A 13,419-nucleotide genomic window follows, 5' to 3' on the forward strand; every position below is an offset into this window, starting at 1 on the left:
CCCATCTAAACAAAGGCAGTCGATGAAAGTGCTTTTAAGGAAATTAATTATTTAAGTGGCTCGGCAGAAGGCATTTCGATGATGCACAAAGTGTTTTTGTCTTAAAGGGACAGCAGTGTTTTGGTTTTGCTGCTGGTTATCATCAAATACGGAGGCTTTCCCATAATGCACCACATATCAGTACAGTCATGCCTCGGGTTACAGCCGCATCAAATTGTGTCTTTGCGGGTTGCAGAGTGCCGAAACCCAGAAGTACCGGAACGGGTTACACTGGTACCACGAGCTAAGTAATTCATTCTGGAGGTCTGTTCTTAAACTGTTCTTAACCTGAAGCACCACTTTAGCTAATGGGGCCTCCTGCTGCTGTCGTGCCGCCGGAGCACGATTTCTGTTCTCATCCTGAAGCAAAGTTCTTAACCTGAAGCACTATTTCTGGGTTAGCGGAGTCTATAACCTGAAGCGTCTGTAACCCGAGGTACCACCGTACTTCCAGGTTTTGGTGCATGCGCAGAAGCGCTAAATCATGCTTTGCACATGCGCAGAAGTCCCAAATTGCATCCCACACGGATAATGTTCGCAACCCGAGCATCCACAGTACTTTGATCACTGTGCTGGGCTCCTTTGGGATAGGGTGCTGAAGGTTTTCACCCCTTCTTGGGAGGGTCCGGCTGAGGCTGCTGGGCGTCCTAACCCAAAAGGCAGCAGAGAATGCCAGGCTAGGGGAAAGCTATTTTGGGGCACATTGAGAGGGCTTTGGTTGGGGGCCAGAACAGTGCCACCCTCTCCCCAAACACCCCGTCCTCCCTCAAAGACCGTGGGTGGATTTGCTCTGCCTGATTCCCACATGTTAATGCAGTGATCCAATATTAGCAGGAGTGGAATCCCCCCAACCACTGCACTTGGGGACTGAAGCTCGGAGGAACCTGAAAGCAGCTCCCAGACCACCTCCCCAAAACCCCAGCTCCGTAATGGCGGAAAAGAAGATCGCTGCACCATCTCAGTGCCGAAAAGCAGAACATGCCCCGGCAGTGTTTTTAAATCCATGGCCTCGGCATCGGTTCTCTCTCCCCAATGCCAGAATCTGGGAAATGTTTAAATGCTACAGAACAAACACCAGAAAACAGGTTGATTCGGCCACCACAGTTCGGGGTTACCACCATGAACACACCACCCAGTTGTGTTAACACTGCCATATAATTTGGGGAACAAGCTGTACTACCAAAATGATTAAGGTTTTAAATGATAATTTTAGGTTATATTTTAGTGATCAAGAATTAATATATATATATTTTTAACTGCCGCTATATCTGAATTGTCTCTGTTGTACCCAATTGCAATTCAATGTACAGTGGTACCTTGGGTTAAGTACTTAATTCGTTCCGGAGGTCCGTTCTTAACCTGAAACTGTTCTTAACCTGAAGCACCACTTTAGCTAATGGGGCCTCCCGCTGTCGCCACGCTGCCGGAGCACAATTTCTATTCTCTTCCTGAAGCAAAGTTCTTAGCCCGAGGTAATATTTCTGGCTTAGCGGAGTCTGTAACCTGAAGCGTATGTAACCTGAGGTACCACTGTATCCCTGTTGTGTTTTATGATTTTCCTCATATTGTAAGTAACCCGGAACTGGTCTCTGACCATAATAATAAAATCCATTCATTCACACACCACCTGTTATAACACAGAGTTAACCAGGGCTAAAGAACGCCTGACCGACGGTCGTTGGAGGGGTCCCCCAGCAGTCATCTAGTCCAGTGTTTTTCAACCTTTTTTGGGCAAAGGCCGACTTGTTTCATGAAAAAAATCACGAGGCACACCACCATTAGAAAATGTTTAATATTTTTTTCTTTAATGGCAAGCAAAAACGTTGCAGACCATTCTCTGCTTAGCAGGGATCGATCCGCTGATCCCCGCTGAGCCGGTGGATGACAGTTCTGTCTCCGCACTGTGTGCAGAGAGGGAGATGTCAGAGGTCTGCTGCTCTCTATGGGGAATCGGATGAGAGCGGACCGCCTGTCCGCTCTCATCCGATCCCATCCGATCTGATCCCCACCCAGGACGGATGGAAAATAGGGTGGACACAGTCCGGCGCCCGCCTAGTGGGCGAAAATTTGACTTAAAAAAAAAAAATCTTTCGAATTTTTCCCACGGCTGTGTGCTGCAAAACAGTGGTTGAAAAACACTGATCTAGTCAACCCCCCTGCCATGCAGAAATCCCCACACCCACCAGCTGCCCTTGCAGCTTCTCCGCACGATCAGCGAGGCTGAGAGCTTTTTTCTCTGCAATTTCTTTTGTTTTTTAATGGATTCAGTATTTACACGCTTGGAAAAGGCTTAGAAACTCAGCACCACAGGGTAGGTTGGGAAACGGGGCTTTCGCACCCCGAATCCTGCGTAGGCCGGGATCCCCGCGGCGCCCTTCGCCGTCCAGCAAGGGGGAACCTCGCGGCGCAGCCAGCAGTCGGGCGCAGTTTTAGGAAGCCGCGTCTCTCTCTCTCTGCCCGCCATCCCCGCTATTTCTTGGGGGAGGCCGAGACCTCGACGAGGACCCGGTTGAGCTCCCGCAGCCGGGCGTCCAGTGTCTCCACGGTCAAGTTCAGCTCGGCCACCTGCTCCTGCAGGCTCTCGATGGTGCTGCTCAGCTCGTCCTCCTTCTTCTTGCTGTTGGTGGTTTGGCGGGAGTACTCCAGGAAGATGCACAGCCCCCCCACCCCAAAGACGATAGCTTCGCCCAGCAGTTCCGCCCCCAGTTCGGCGGCCGCCTCCTCGTTCAGCGGCTTGATGGCGGCGCCACGGAAGCCCATGATGCGCATCTTGGCCCGCATCTCCACCCAGTGGTACACTGCAAGAGGAAAAGGAAGAGTGAGGAATGTCCGGGGTGCTGGGCCTGCACCTTCCAGCCATCACTTATTTTTTAATTTTTACTTTGACAAAGTAAAAGGTAAAGGGACCCCTGACCATTAGGTCTAGTCGTGGCCGACTTTGAGGTTGCGGCGCTCATCTCACTCTATTGGCCGAGGGAGCCGGCGTACAGCTTCCGGGTCATGTGGCCAGCATGACTAAGCCGCTTCTGGCGAACCAGAGCAGCGCACAGAAACGCCGTTTACCTTCCCGCCGGAGCAGGAAGTATCTACTTGCACTTTGACGTGCTTTCGAACTGCTAGGTTGGCAGGAGCAGGGACCGAGCAACAGGAGCTCACCCCGTCACGGGGATTCGAACCGCGACCTTCCGATCGGCAAACCCTAGGCTCTGTGGTTTAACCCACAGCGCCACCCGTGTCCTACTTTGACAAAGTAATAATCATAAATAAATAAGAATAAAAACGTGCAGCCCATGCCCGAGACCATTGTAACTGTCCAACCTCCCAAAATTTCAACACCTCTTGTGATGGTTTGACCCCTTTCCGTTTTAACAGTATAAATTCTACAAACACCCTCTAAATCTCCTCAAAATAATTTCTCCTGCATATTCCCCATCTTATCTGAATGGCACATGTTAATTTGTCATTAACAGCTAAATCCCACACCTCTTTGTACCGTCCTTCCATTTTATATTCACCTTGCTCCTTCCACTTCCTAGCTATAACAATTCGTGCAGCTGTCCATAAATTAGCGAGTAAGTCCTTCGTAGCCTGTGAACCTTCCACCCCATCGTAAATTGATAGTAATTCTTTGGTCAGCTTTAACCCAGTGATTTCTGTTATTTCCTTAAACACCCTTTGCAAAAAAAAAATGTACATATTTACACCCCCACATGTGAACGTAGGTCCCAGTTTCTGGCATCCCCTCCAACATAACACCGAATATTTGATTTATGTGATTTAATCTGACTGGTATGAAATACCATCTCCAAATTAATTTATAATAATTTTCTTTTATCCTTCTAGAGTAGACAACATTTTCAAAGTGTGTTTCGTCCATATTTTCTACCTGGGCCCTGAGGTCATCCTTTGAGACCTTTTTTTGCGGTGTTTCCTCCAAGAGAGGTCTGAAGGTTATATTTTGTGGGGGTTTTTAATTGTAATTTTAATGTTGCAAATTGCCCTGAGATCTGTTGATGGAAGGGCATTATGCAAATGTTATAAATAAAAACAACACCCCAATATCCACCATGGCAGACACTGTGGAGTTTATTTTGGCTGCCATTTTCTGAACCTTTCCAATTAAGGAGATGAAGAGACTAATAATAATAATAGTAATAATAATAATTAATATTTATACTCCGCCCATCTGGCTGAGTTTCTCCAGCCACTCTGGGTGGCTTCCACTCAGGTGTTAAAAACAATACAGCATTAAACATTAAAAACTTCCCTAAACAGGGCTGCCTTCAGATGTCTTTTAAAGATAAGATAGCTGCTTATTTCCTTGACATATGAAGGGAGGGCGTTCCACAGGGCGGGCGCCACCACCGAGAAGGCCCTCTGTCTGGTTCCCTGGCTTCTCACAGGGAGGGAACTGCCAGAAGGCTGGACCTCAGTGTCTGGGCTGAACGATGGGGGTGGAGACGCTCCTTCAGGTATACTGGGCCTTTGAGGCCGTTTAGAGCTTTAAAGGTCAGCACCAACAACTGTGCTCAGAAACGTACTGGAAGCCAATGCAGATCTCTCAGGACTCCCCTATGAGGAAATGCTGCAGTGTTTGGGACTTTTTTATTTCAGAGAAAAGGCGGCATGATTCAAGACTATAACAATGCTTGTGCGGTTGCTTCCAAACCTGCCATCTTGTACATATTAAATTATGCATCTAAGAGAGAGACTCCTGAACCAGTCACACTAGTTTCAAGGTTATTGTCTGAGCAGGCCAGTTAAGAACGGACTTTTACTATTTACAGAGAACAGTTATTGAGGATATTCTTGCGGATAAAGTGATTAAATGTGAGTTTGATGATTCCTGCATTGCTGTGGCTTGGACCAAATGACACTTAGGGTCCCTACGATTCTATGATCCTATTTCTGTCCTCCGGGGCAGGAAGCGTGAGCAGGACACCTCCTGCGAAACATCATTCAATGGAACAGATGCCCATGAACCATAAAAAGTAAGGGGTCAGCAAATTTTTTCAGCAGAGCTGGACCTCAGTGTCCTTCAGGTATACTGGGCCTTTGAAGCCATTTAGGGCTTTAAGGTAAAGGTAAAGGTACCCCTGCCCGTATGGGCCAGTCATGTCCGACTCTAGGGTTGTGCGCCCATCTCACTTAAGAGGCCGGGGGCCAGCGCTGTCCGGAGACACTTCCGGGTCACGTGGCCAGCGTGACGAAGCTGCTCTGGCGAGCCAGAGCCGCACACGGAAACGCCGTTTACCTTCCCGCTATAAAGCGGTACCTATTTATTTACTTGCACTTGGGGTGCTTTCGAACTGCTAGGTGGACAGAAGCTGGGACCGAAAGACGGGAGCTCACCCCGCCGCGGGGATTCGAACCGCCGACCATACGATCAGCAAGTCCTAGGCACTGAGGTCTTACCCACAGCGCCACCTGCGTCCCGTATTAGGGCTTTAAAGGTCAGCACCAACAACTGTGCTCAGAAACGTACTGGGAGCCAATGTAGGTCTTTCAGGACCGGTGTTACATGGTCTTGGTGGCCACTCCCAGTCACCAGTCTAGCTGCCGCATTCTGGATTAGTTGCAGTTTCCGGGTCACCTTCAAAGGTAGCCCCATGTAGAGCGCATTGCAGTAGTCCAAGCGGGAGATAACTAGAGCATGCACCACTCTGGCGAGGCAGTCTGTGAACAGGCAGGGTCTCATCCTGCGTACCAGATGGTGCTGGTAGACAGTCGCCCTGGACACAGAGTGGACCTGCGCCTCCATGGACAGGTGTGAGTCCAAAATGACTCCCAGGCTGCGCATCTGGTCCTTCAGGGGCACAGTTGCCCCATTCAGGACCAGGGAGTCCCCCACACCTGCCCGCCCCCTGTCCCCCAAGAACAGTACTTCTGTCTTGTCAGGATTCAACCTCAATCTGTTAGCCGCCATCCATCCTCCAACCGCCTCCAGACACTCACACCTGCGAACACCCTGCCTGTGGCATAGCTGTCAACCGTCCCTTATTTGACGGGAAACTCCCTTATCCCTTATTGATGATGTCCCTTAAATTTTCCGGGTTTCATGCTCGCCCGGCTCAGGAGGGAAGCAGCGGCTTGGGGTCCCCCGCTGTGAGAGAGACCGCACACTGGCCCCGTCATCCTGGCGCAAGGAGTTCCATCAGGCCTTCCCCGCCCGAGAGAGAGGGGGAGGAGGGAGAGAGACTCTCGCCCACGCCGCCCATGATCCCGGAGGCGGCAGCAGTGGTGGCAGCTGAGGAGGCGGCCTGAGGGAGGAGGAAGAGGAGGGGATGGACGCAGAAGGGTGGCTCTTCAGCTGCCACAGTGCCGCTGCCACCGCCTCATGCCGGATTGACAGCATCTGTCAATCCTACCAATGTACAGTGGTACCTCGCAAGACGAATGCCTCGCAAGACGGAAAACCTGCTAGACGAAAGGGTTTTCCGTTTTGGAGGCGCGTCGCAAGACGAATTTCTCTATGGGCTTGCTTCGCAAGACGACAGCCCATAGGGAAATCTCCGGGACAGTGGGGAAGCGCAGCGCGTCTTCCCCGCTGTCCTCGGACCTCCTCCGAAGCCCGGGCGGCGGGGCGGGGACACCTCCTCCCGCCGCCGGGCTTCGGAAGGATGCCCCGATGCCGGGCGGCGGGGCGAGAAAGCCTCCCCCCGCCGCCCGGCTTCGGAACGATGTCCCGAAGCCGGGCGGCGGGGCTGCGAAGCCTGGGTGCGCTGGCAACTCTCCGCAAGGAGCGCTGCTCCCGCTGCTTGCGGAGAGGTCCGCGAAGCCTGTCCTGGACCTCTTCTGAAGGCAGGCGGGGGGCAAAAGTCTTTGTCCCCCCTGCCTGCCTTCCCAGGGGCTTTTAAATCGCCCCGGACAGCGGAGAAGTCCTCCACTGTCCCGGGTGATTTTAAAATGCCGCCTGCCAGAAGAGGTCGGGGGAAGGCGGTTTCCATAGGAACGCATTAATTGATTTTCAATGCATTCCTATGGAAAACCGTGCATCGCAAGACGAAAAACTCGCAAGACGAAGAGACTTGCGGAACGAATTAATTTCGTCTTGCGAGGCACCACTGTATGTAACTCTTTACAACAGCAAAATCCCTTATTTTGGCTGCTGATCCCTTATTTTCCAGGCTGCCGGTCACTTATTTCCAAAAATGTAAGTTGACAGCTCTGGCCTGTGGACACCAGGCGGCTGAAGATCACCTTTGCTCAGCCAAGCCGGAGGCTTAGGAAGTTGCTGTGAGTTCGAGTGTCTGTTTCCAGTCTATCGATGAATCTAAGTTTGGATTTCTAACTTGGTTTTTAACTTTTCACTGCTTTGTTCTCTTTGTAAACCGCTTTGGTGTTTTTTTCCCCAACAACCAAGCGCTGTACAAATTTTATTGAATAAAATTAATTAATGATTTAATTAATTAATTAATTAATTAATTGCATTCCCGTCCACTGGGTCAAGGGGCTCCGCCTCCTCCTCCGCTTCCCCACGTGCCGCCCGGGAAGGGGACCTCTCAATGTCACCGCCGTAGCCTCTCCGCCCCTCCGATTGGCCCGCGGCTCCTCGGAGGCCCGCCCCCCTCGCCTCCCTATTGGCCTACTCCCCTCGCGTGCCCGCCCACCCTCTCTCCCATTGGCTTCCCTTTCAACCCTGACGGGAGACTCCTCCTATCGCGGGGGGCGCTGCCGCCGCCTGACTCACGTTGCGCGGGGGGCCCGCAGATGTACTGGCGGAAGAAGGGGCTGGCGCGGGCCCCGTCCTTGATGCGCGCCGCCAGGGGCTTGGAGAGCTGCCGGACGCCCAGGTAGAGCAGCTTGGCAATCGGGAAGGCGCCGGCCACCATCCTCGCGCTCCCAGCGGCCCCCGCGCCGAGCGCGGCGCACGCAGACGCCGGGCCGCGGTGACGTCAGCGCGCACGTCACGCCGAACCTCCCCGGCGTGCGTCCGCGACGTCAGCTCGCAGACGCACGCCTGCGTACCCCGTATGCAAATAGGCCTTATTAATATGCTAATGTATTCTCCCCCCGCATGACACACCGGGTGAGGTAATAAGTGGGCGCACGCTAATGAGGAAACCCTGAATAATATTGTTTTTTCCTCTCATGAATATGCTAATAAGGCGAGCTGGAATATATTTGCTTTTTTCTGCTTATAAATATGTTAATGAGGCGAAGTGGAATATATTATTTTCAATATGCTAATTACATGTCTACTTTCTGTTTTTACTGTAGTTTGTTTGAATTTTTTAAATATATATATTGAATATATTTCTGGTTTATAAAAAGCAAAATAATTGTTTTCCAGCCTTTTAAAGCAGCGCTCCGAAACGCAGCCCTGACGTACACTTCCGGCACAGACCGGAAGGAAAGAAGCCGCTCCCATTGCCATAGAGATGGCAGGGGATAGAGAGGGGCGTTGGAACTACGCCGACTGCGGCTGCGCATGTAATATAGGCACTTCATGCAGCCCAGAGGCTGAGGCCACAGAGCTAAAAATATAGAATCACCCTTTAACTGTCCGTAGAGGGAACTTCCGGGTTCATGCTAGAAGCTGCTCTGTGTGTCGCCCTCTCCCCCACCCCGGTGCAGGAGCCACTGCGGGCGCCTTCGAAAGCCAAAGAAGAAACCCGGAATCTCCTTTATCGAAGGGGTTGGGCGGCCCTGGAGAAACAAGCTGCACCACAGAAAGGGAAAGAGGCTCTCCTGCTCTTTTCCAACTTTCTGTTCTTCGTCTGCAAATCGGCCTGCTTTCAGGAACAGAATCGCGGCTGCCCTTTTAGACAATCGGAGCCGGTCGAGCTTTTCAGTTTCTCTCTCCTGTCAGTGCTCATGTGTCACTCTTCCCTTTTTCCTATATCTGTGGCGCACTGCTGCCCTCCAATGCTGGCCGTCATCCGCCTCAGCCAATCACGGCTCGCTCCGCCCCCTCCCGCTCCTTCCCGGGTTTTTGGCGGGGAAACGCTCCCACTGCCGCGCGGAGGCCACGTGCCAGGAGGCTCCTCCCCTTTCTCGCCCCTGCCACCAACTCTGTCATTCTAAGGCAATGGAGGAGTGGGTCATAGCAGCTATGGCTCTGCAAATGTTGTGGGACTAATAATAATAATAATAATAATAATAATTTATTATTTGTACCCCGCCCATCTGGCTGGGTCTCCCCAGCCACTCTGGGCGGCTTCCAACAAAGATGAAAGATACACTAAAATGTCACATATTAAAAACTTCCTTCAGATGTCTTCTGAATGTCAGGTAGATGTTTATCGCTTTGACATCTGATGGGAGGGTGTTCCACAGGGCGGGCGCCACTATCGAGAAGGCCCTCTGCCTGGTTCCCTGTAACTTGGCTTCTCGCAGGGAGAGAACCGCCAGAAGGCCCTCGGCGCTGGACCTCAGTGTCCGGGCAGAACGATGGGGGAACTTCAGCTCTAGCCAGCATGACCAATGGTCAGGGATAATGGGAGATGGAGTCCAGCAATATCTGGGAGACCACGGGTTCCCTATCCCTGTTCTAAGGATGGAAAAGAATGGTGGTTGCCGTAAATGGATTCCTTACCCCCAGAGTTACATCACATCCATGATAGGGTGCAGTCAACAGGATGCCCTCCAGACCTTCCTGAACTATAGCTCCCACCACTGTGGACCACTAGCCATGCTGGTATCATTAGTAGCTCCTTGACAGAGAGGAGGCAAATGAGCTTGAGGAGATGGTGTTGTTTGATGAGCTCCTGAGCCAGTTCACTGCTTCCTGTTCTGGGAAACCCCCTCCCTGACGCTCCTCCTCCTCCTCCTACCTATGTGGGGAAACCAGCCAGATGGGCAGGGTATAAATATTATTATTATTATTATTATTATTATTATTATTATTATTATTATTATGTCAGCAATTCAACAGGTGAAGCTGGCATGGAGTTGCTTTCTAGTGAAGAACTTCCCCTGTTCACCTCAAAGGCCTGCAGCACCCGCAAGTCCAGGGTTGTAAAGACTGCAGACAGAAGAATTGGGTGCATTCTTCCCACCTTGGATCAAACCTACACTTCCAGGTGCCATAAGAAAGCTGCAGGGATAGTGCGCACCCCGGAAATGATCTCTTTCAGCTTCTGCCTTCTGGAAGAAGGTTGTTGTTCTTGTTTAGTCGTGTCCGACTCTTCGTGACCCCCTGGACCAGAGCACGCCAGGCACTCCAGTCTTCCACTGCCTCCCACAGTTGGGTCAAGCTCATGCTGGTAGCTTCGAAAACACTGTCCCACTATCTCGTCCTCTGTCGTCCCCTTCTCCTTGTGCCCTCCATCTTTTCCAACATCAGGGTCTTTTCCAGGGAGTCTTCTCTTCTCATGAGGTGGCCAAAGTCTTGGAGCCTCAGCTTCAGGATCTGTCCTTCCAGTGAGCACTCAGGGCTGATTTCCTTCAGAATGGAGAGGTTTGATCTTCTTGCAGTCCATGGGACTCTCAAGAGTCTCCTCCAGCACCAGAATTCAAAAGCATCCATTTTTTGGCGATCAGCCTTCTTTATGGTCCAGCTCTCACTTCCATACATCACTATTGGGAAAACCATAGCTTTAACTATTCGGACCTTCCTGGAAGAAGGTACAGGGTTATAAAGACTAGGACTAGCTGCCTGAGAAACAGTTTTTATCCAAATGTGATTTTGGTTTTAAATGCAGTGGGAGAGTACATTGTATTTATGGTAATTATGGGGGAGTTTTTAGGGGGTTAACCAGGCTGGGATAGCAGCTTTTGAATGTCTGGTGTGTTTTTTTCCAATTTTGTTGTTCTGTATGGGACAATGACAATAACGATTATCGTATCGTTAAAAAAAAGTCACCCTGGCCCCACTCCCCAATTTCATTCAGTGTTGCATAGAATTGCCGAGTCTAATGCTGCAAAACGATGGAACCTGAGAAGGCAAGGAGAAGAATCTGCCTCTGTGCTGAGCAGCCATCGGCCTTCCTGACCAGACGCCTCCATTTCTCACCTCTTTGAGGACTCTCGACCTTATTTCGGGAGGGCTGCAGCCAGACTGACCCAGCTGAGGGTTTCTGGGAGCTGGTTGACTCAGTTAAATGCGAGGTCCCAAGTCCAAGAACCGTTTGCAACAGAAGCCTCCTGATAACCTCAGGTGCACTTCTTGGGTCCCGTAGCGTTGCAGGTCCGGCAGAAAGCAAAGACTTTGGCCGGGCTTGGTATGTATCTAGTGATACCTATGTTCCGAATCAAAAGTCCCTGCAACTGTGTTTCTAAATAGTCTGGCGTTAGATCCCTGTGATGGTACATTTGATCCCTTGGTAGCTGAGGGAAAGTTTAAGGAATGTCTGAATAGGTCTTTGTCATATTTTCATAGACTCAAGGAATTTGTTGAGTTTGAAGGGGCCATGAAGGTCATCTCGTTTAGGGTCATGCAGGTTTATTTTGCCCAATGCGGTGCTCAAAACGCAACCCTGAGATTCATAGTCTCGTGCTCCACCAACTGAGCCATCCCAGGTCATCTGATTATGCTAAGTTTTTTACTTCGGCCTTTGCTTGCACAATTTTTAAGTTTAGTACATTTTTGTAGTTAATTTCATTAATTTCATACTGTAAATAGACCCTTTTTGTGTGCGTGTGACTTCTGTCAATGCAGTGTGCCTGTGATATATGTGATAACCTTAACCCTGTATCTCTGAGTTTTGGGCTGAGGAAAGATGCGGGTGGCGCTGTGGTCTAAACCACAGAGCCTAGGGCTTGCCAATCAGAAGGTCAGCGGTTTGAATCCCCGTGACGGGGTGAGCTCCAGTTGCTCGGTCCCTGCTCCTGCCAACCTAGCAGTTCGAAAGCACGTCAAAGCGCAAGTAGATAAATAGGTACCGCTCCGGAGGGAAGGTAAACGGCGTTTCCGTGCGCTGCTCTGGTTCGCCAGAAGCGGCTTAGTCATGCTGGCCACATGACCTGGAAGCTGTACGCCGGCTCCCTCGGCCAGTAAAGTGAGATGAGCGCCGCAACCCCAGAGTCGTCTGCGACTGGACCTAACGGTCAGGGGTCCCTTTACCTAACTAATGTGTTTACAAAATCAGTGAAGTGCTAATGAAGGGAGACGAGACAGTTTAATACATATAAATTAGGGGACTTGAGCGTCCCACTTGTAGGTTTTCCATTGAGGCATCTGCCTGGCTACTGTGAGAACAGGATAATTTTTTCTTTTTTTTTTCCTTATTATGTTTTTACTGAAATTTTATTGGTGTTAGTCGCCCTGAGCCCAGCTCTGGCCGGGGAGGGCGGGGTATAATTATTATTATCATTATTATTATTATTACTACTATTATTAAGATGGGCCATTGGCCTGATTCAGCGAGCCAGGCTCTTCTTAGGTCATTGTGACTCTAAGCATGCTAAGAGATTTACGAAGAGGAATGAAACTTTCATAATCCTCCCCTGAATGAGTTAGATCCTCTTTGGCTCCTCAGTTGCTCTGAGGGGGTTTGCTGTGTTTTGCCTGTCCAGGAGACTGACCCCAAGTTCGTTCCTTCCAGCAGGGTCACCCGGACCGTGTGAACACAAGAATTAAAGGACTTTCCTGCTGTTTGGCCTGCCTCAGATGCTGCCTTCTTGGCTCACCCTTCTCGTTAGAGCAGAACGGGGTTTTCGGAGAGAGAAACTAAGGCATGGAACCAAGGGCAGGACCAGGGAGCTGCCCCCAAGAGGTCAGTACCATAACAGCCCAGCCAGAGTCTCTGGGCACAACCGAATTTCCTTCAGGTTGTGCCTAGGGGTAGTCTTGGCGCACTGTATTGATTAAGCAATAGCGGGGAAGGAATGGAAAGGAGAGTTTGGAACCCGAGCCCCAATGGGAAACCAAAGGGTCTGTTGTTTCCTTTCCCTGCCTGCACACATGGGAACCGTGTCCTTTCATGGCCCCAGAGATCCGGCATGCGTCCCAGCAGCTTGAGTGGGAAAGGGATCAAGAGATTTAGGCTGAGCGAGAGGAAACTAAATAAACAGGAGCAGTGAAAGCATCCCATTCTCAAAAAGTCCCAAAAAGACTTGAGGAACTGTTCTCGCTGGGGCTGCAAATCTCTCAGAAGAAGAAGAAGTTGATAATCATCGTCATCATTACATTTACATTCTGCCTTTCCCCAGGAGATTAAGTGGGTGTGTGTGGTTCTCCCCCTGCCATTACCCTGCGAGGGAGGTTAGGCTGAGACACAGTGACATACGACCAGTGAGCTTCGTGGCTGAGTGGGGATATGAACCCCGGTTTCTCCCGCTTGGCTCTACGTGGGGCTCCAGAATGCGGCAGCTAGACTGGTGACTGGGAGCGGCCACCGAGACCACATAACACCGGTCCTGAAAGACCTACATTGGCTCCCAGTACGTTTTCGAGCACCATTCAAAGTGTTGGTGCTGACCTTGAAAGCCCTAAAT

At 50.7% G+C, this 13,419-nt stretch overlaps 1 protein-coding gene and 1 long non-coding RNA gene across 5 annotated transcripts in view; one reads left to right on the forward strand and one right to left on the reverse strand.

The window, feature by feature from the left end:
* Positions 1-2,267: 2,267 nt before the first annotated feature.
* OPA3 (outer mitochondrial membrane lipid metabolism regulator OPA3) lies at positions 2,268-7,931 on the reverse strand. Its single transcript, XM_081922498.1, has 2 exons — positions 7,730-7,931; positions 2,268-2,837 (listed from the first exon to the last, which is right to left on the reverse strand). Exons 1-2 carry the CDS (start codon positions 7,869-7,871, stop codon positions 2,509-2,511), a joined length of 471 nt encoding a protein of 156 aa, XP_081778624.1. The 5' UTR covers positions 7,872-7,931; the 3' UTR covers positions 2,268-2,508.
* Positions 7,932-9,765: 1,834 nt separating this feature from the next.
* Positions 9,766-13,419, forward strand: part of LOC309376255 — an 83,751-nt gene continuing 80,097 nt past the window's right edge. Inside the window, exons 1-2 of one of the 4 annotated variants that reach the window (XR_014171119.1) lie at positions 9,766-9,845; positions 12,531-12,698. This is a non-coding gene — a long non-coding RNA (uncharacterized lncRNA). Of the gene's footprint in view, positions 9,846-9,867; positions 10,065-10,939; positions 11,205-12,354; positions 12,699-13,419 lie in introns of those variants that run through there. The other 3 variants (XR_014171120.1, XR_014171121.1, XR_014171122.1) reach the window with 3 other exon arrangements.

The sequence above is a fragment of the Podarcis melisellensis genome (assembly GCF_964234715.1).
Source record: "Podarcis melisellensis genome assembly, chromosome: 8".
In the NCBI taxonomy this organism is placed as follows: domain Eukaryota; kingdom Metazoa; phylum Chordata; class Lepidosauria; order Squamata; family Lacertidae; genus Podarcis; species Podarcis melisellensis.

Excerpts from the sequence above, each read along its gene's own strand:
- OPA3 (XM_081922498.1), bottom strand. The coding sequence starts at position 7,871 with ATGGTGGCCGGCGCCTTCCCGATTGCCAAGCTGCTCTACCTGGGCGTC. Across the intron at positions 2,838-7,729 it reads CTGCGGGCCCCCCGCGCAAC|TGTACCACTGGGTGGAGATG; the intron begins GTGAGTCAGGCG and ends TTCCTCTTGCAG.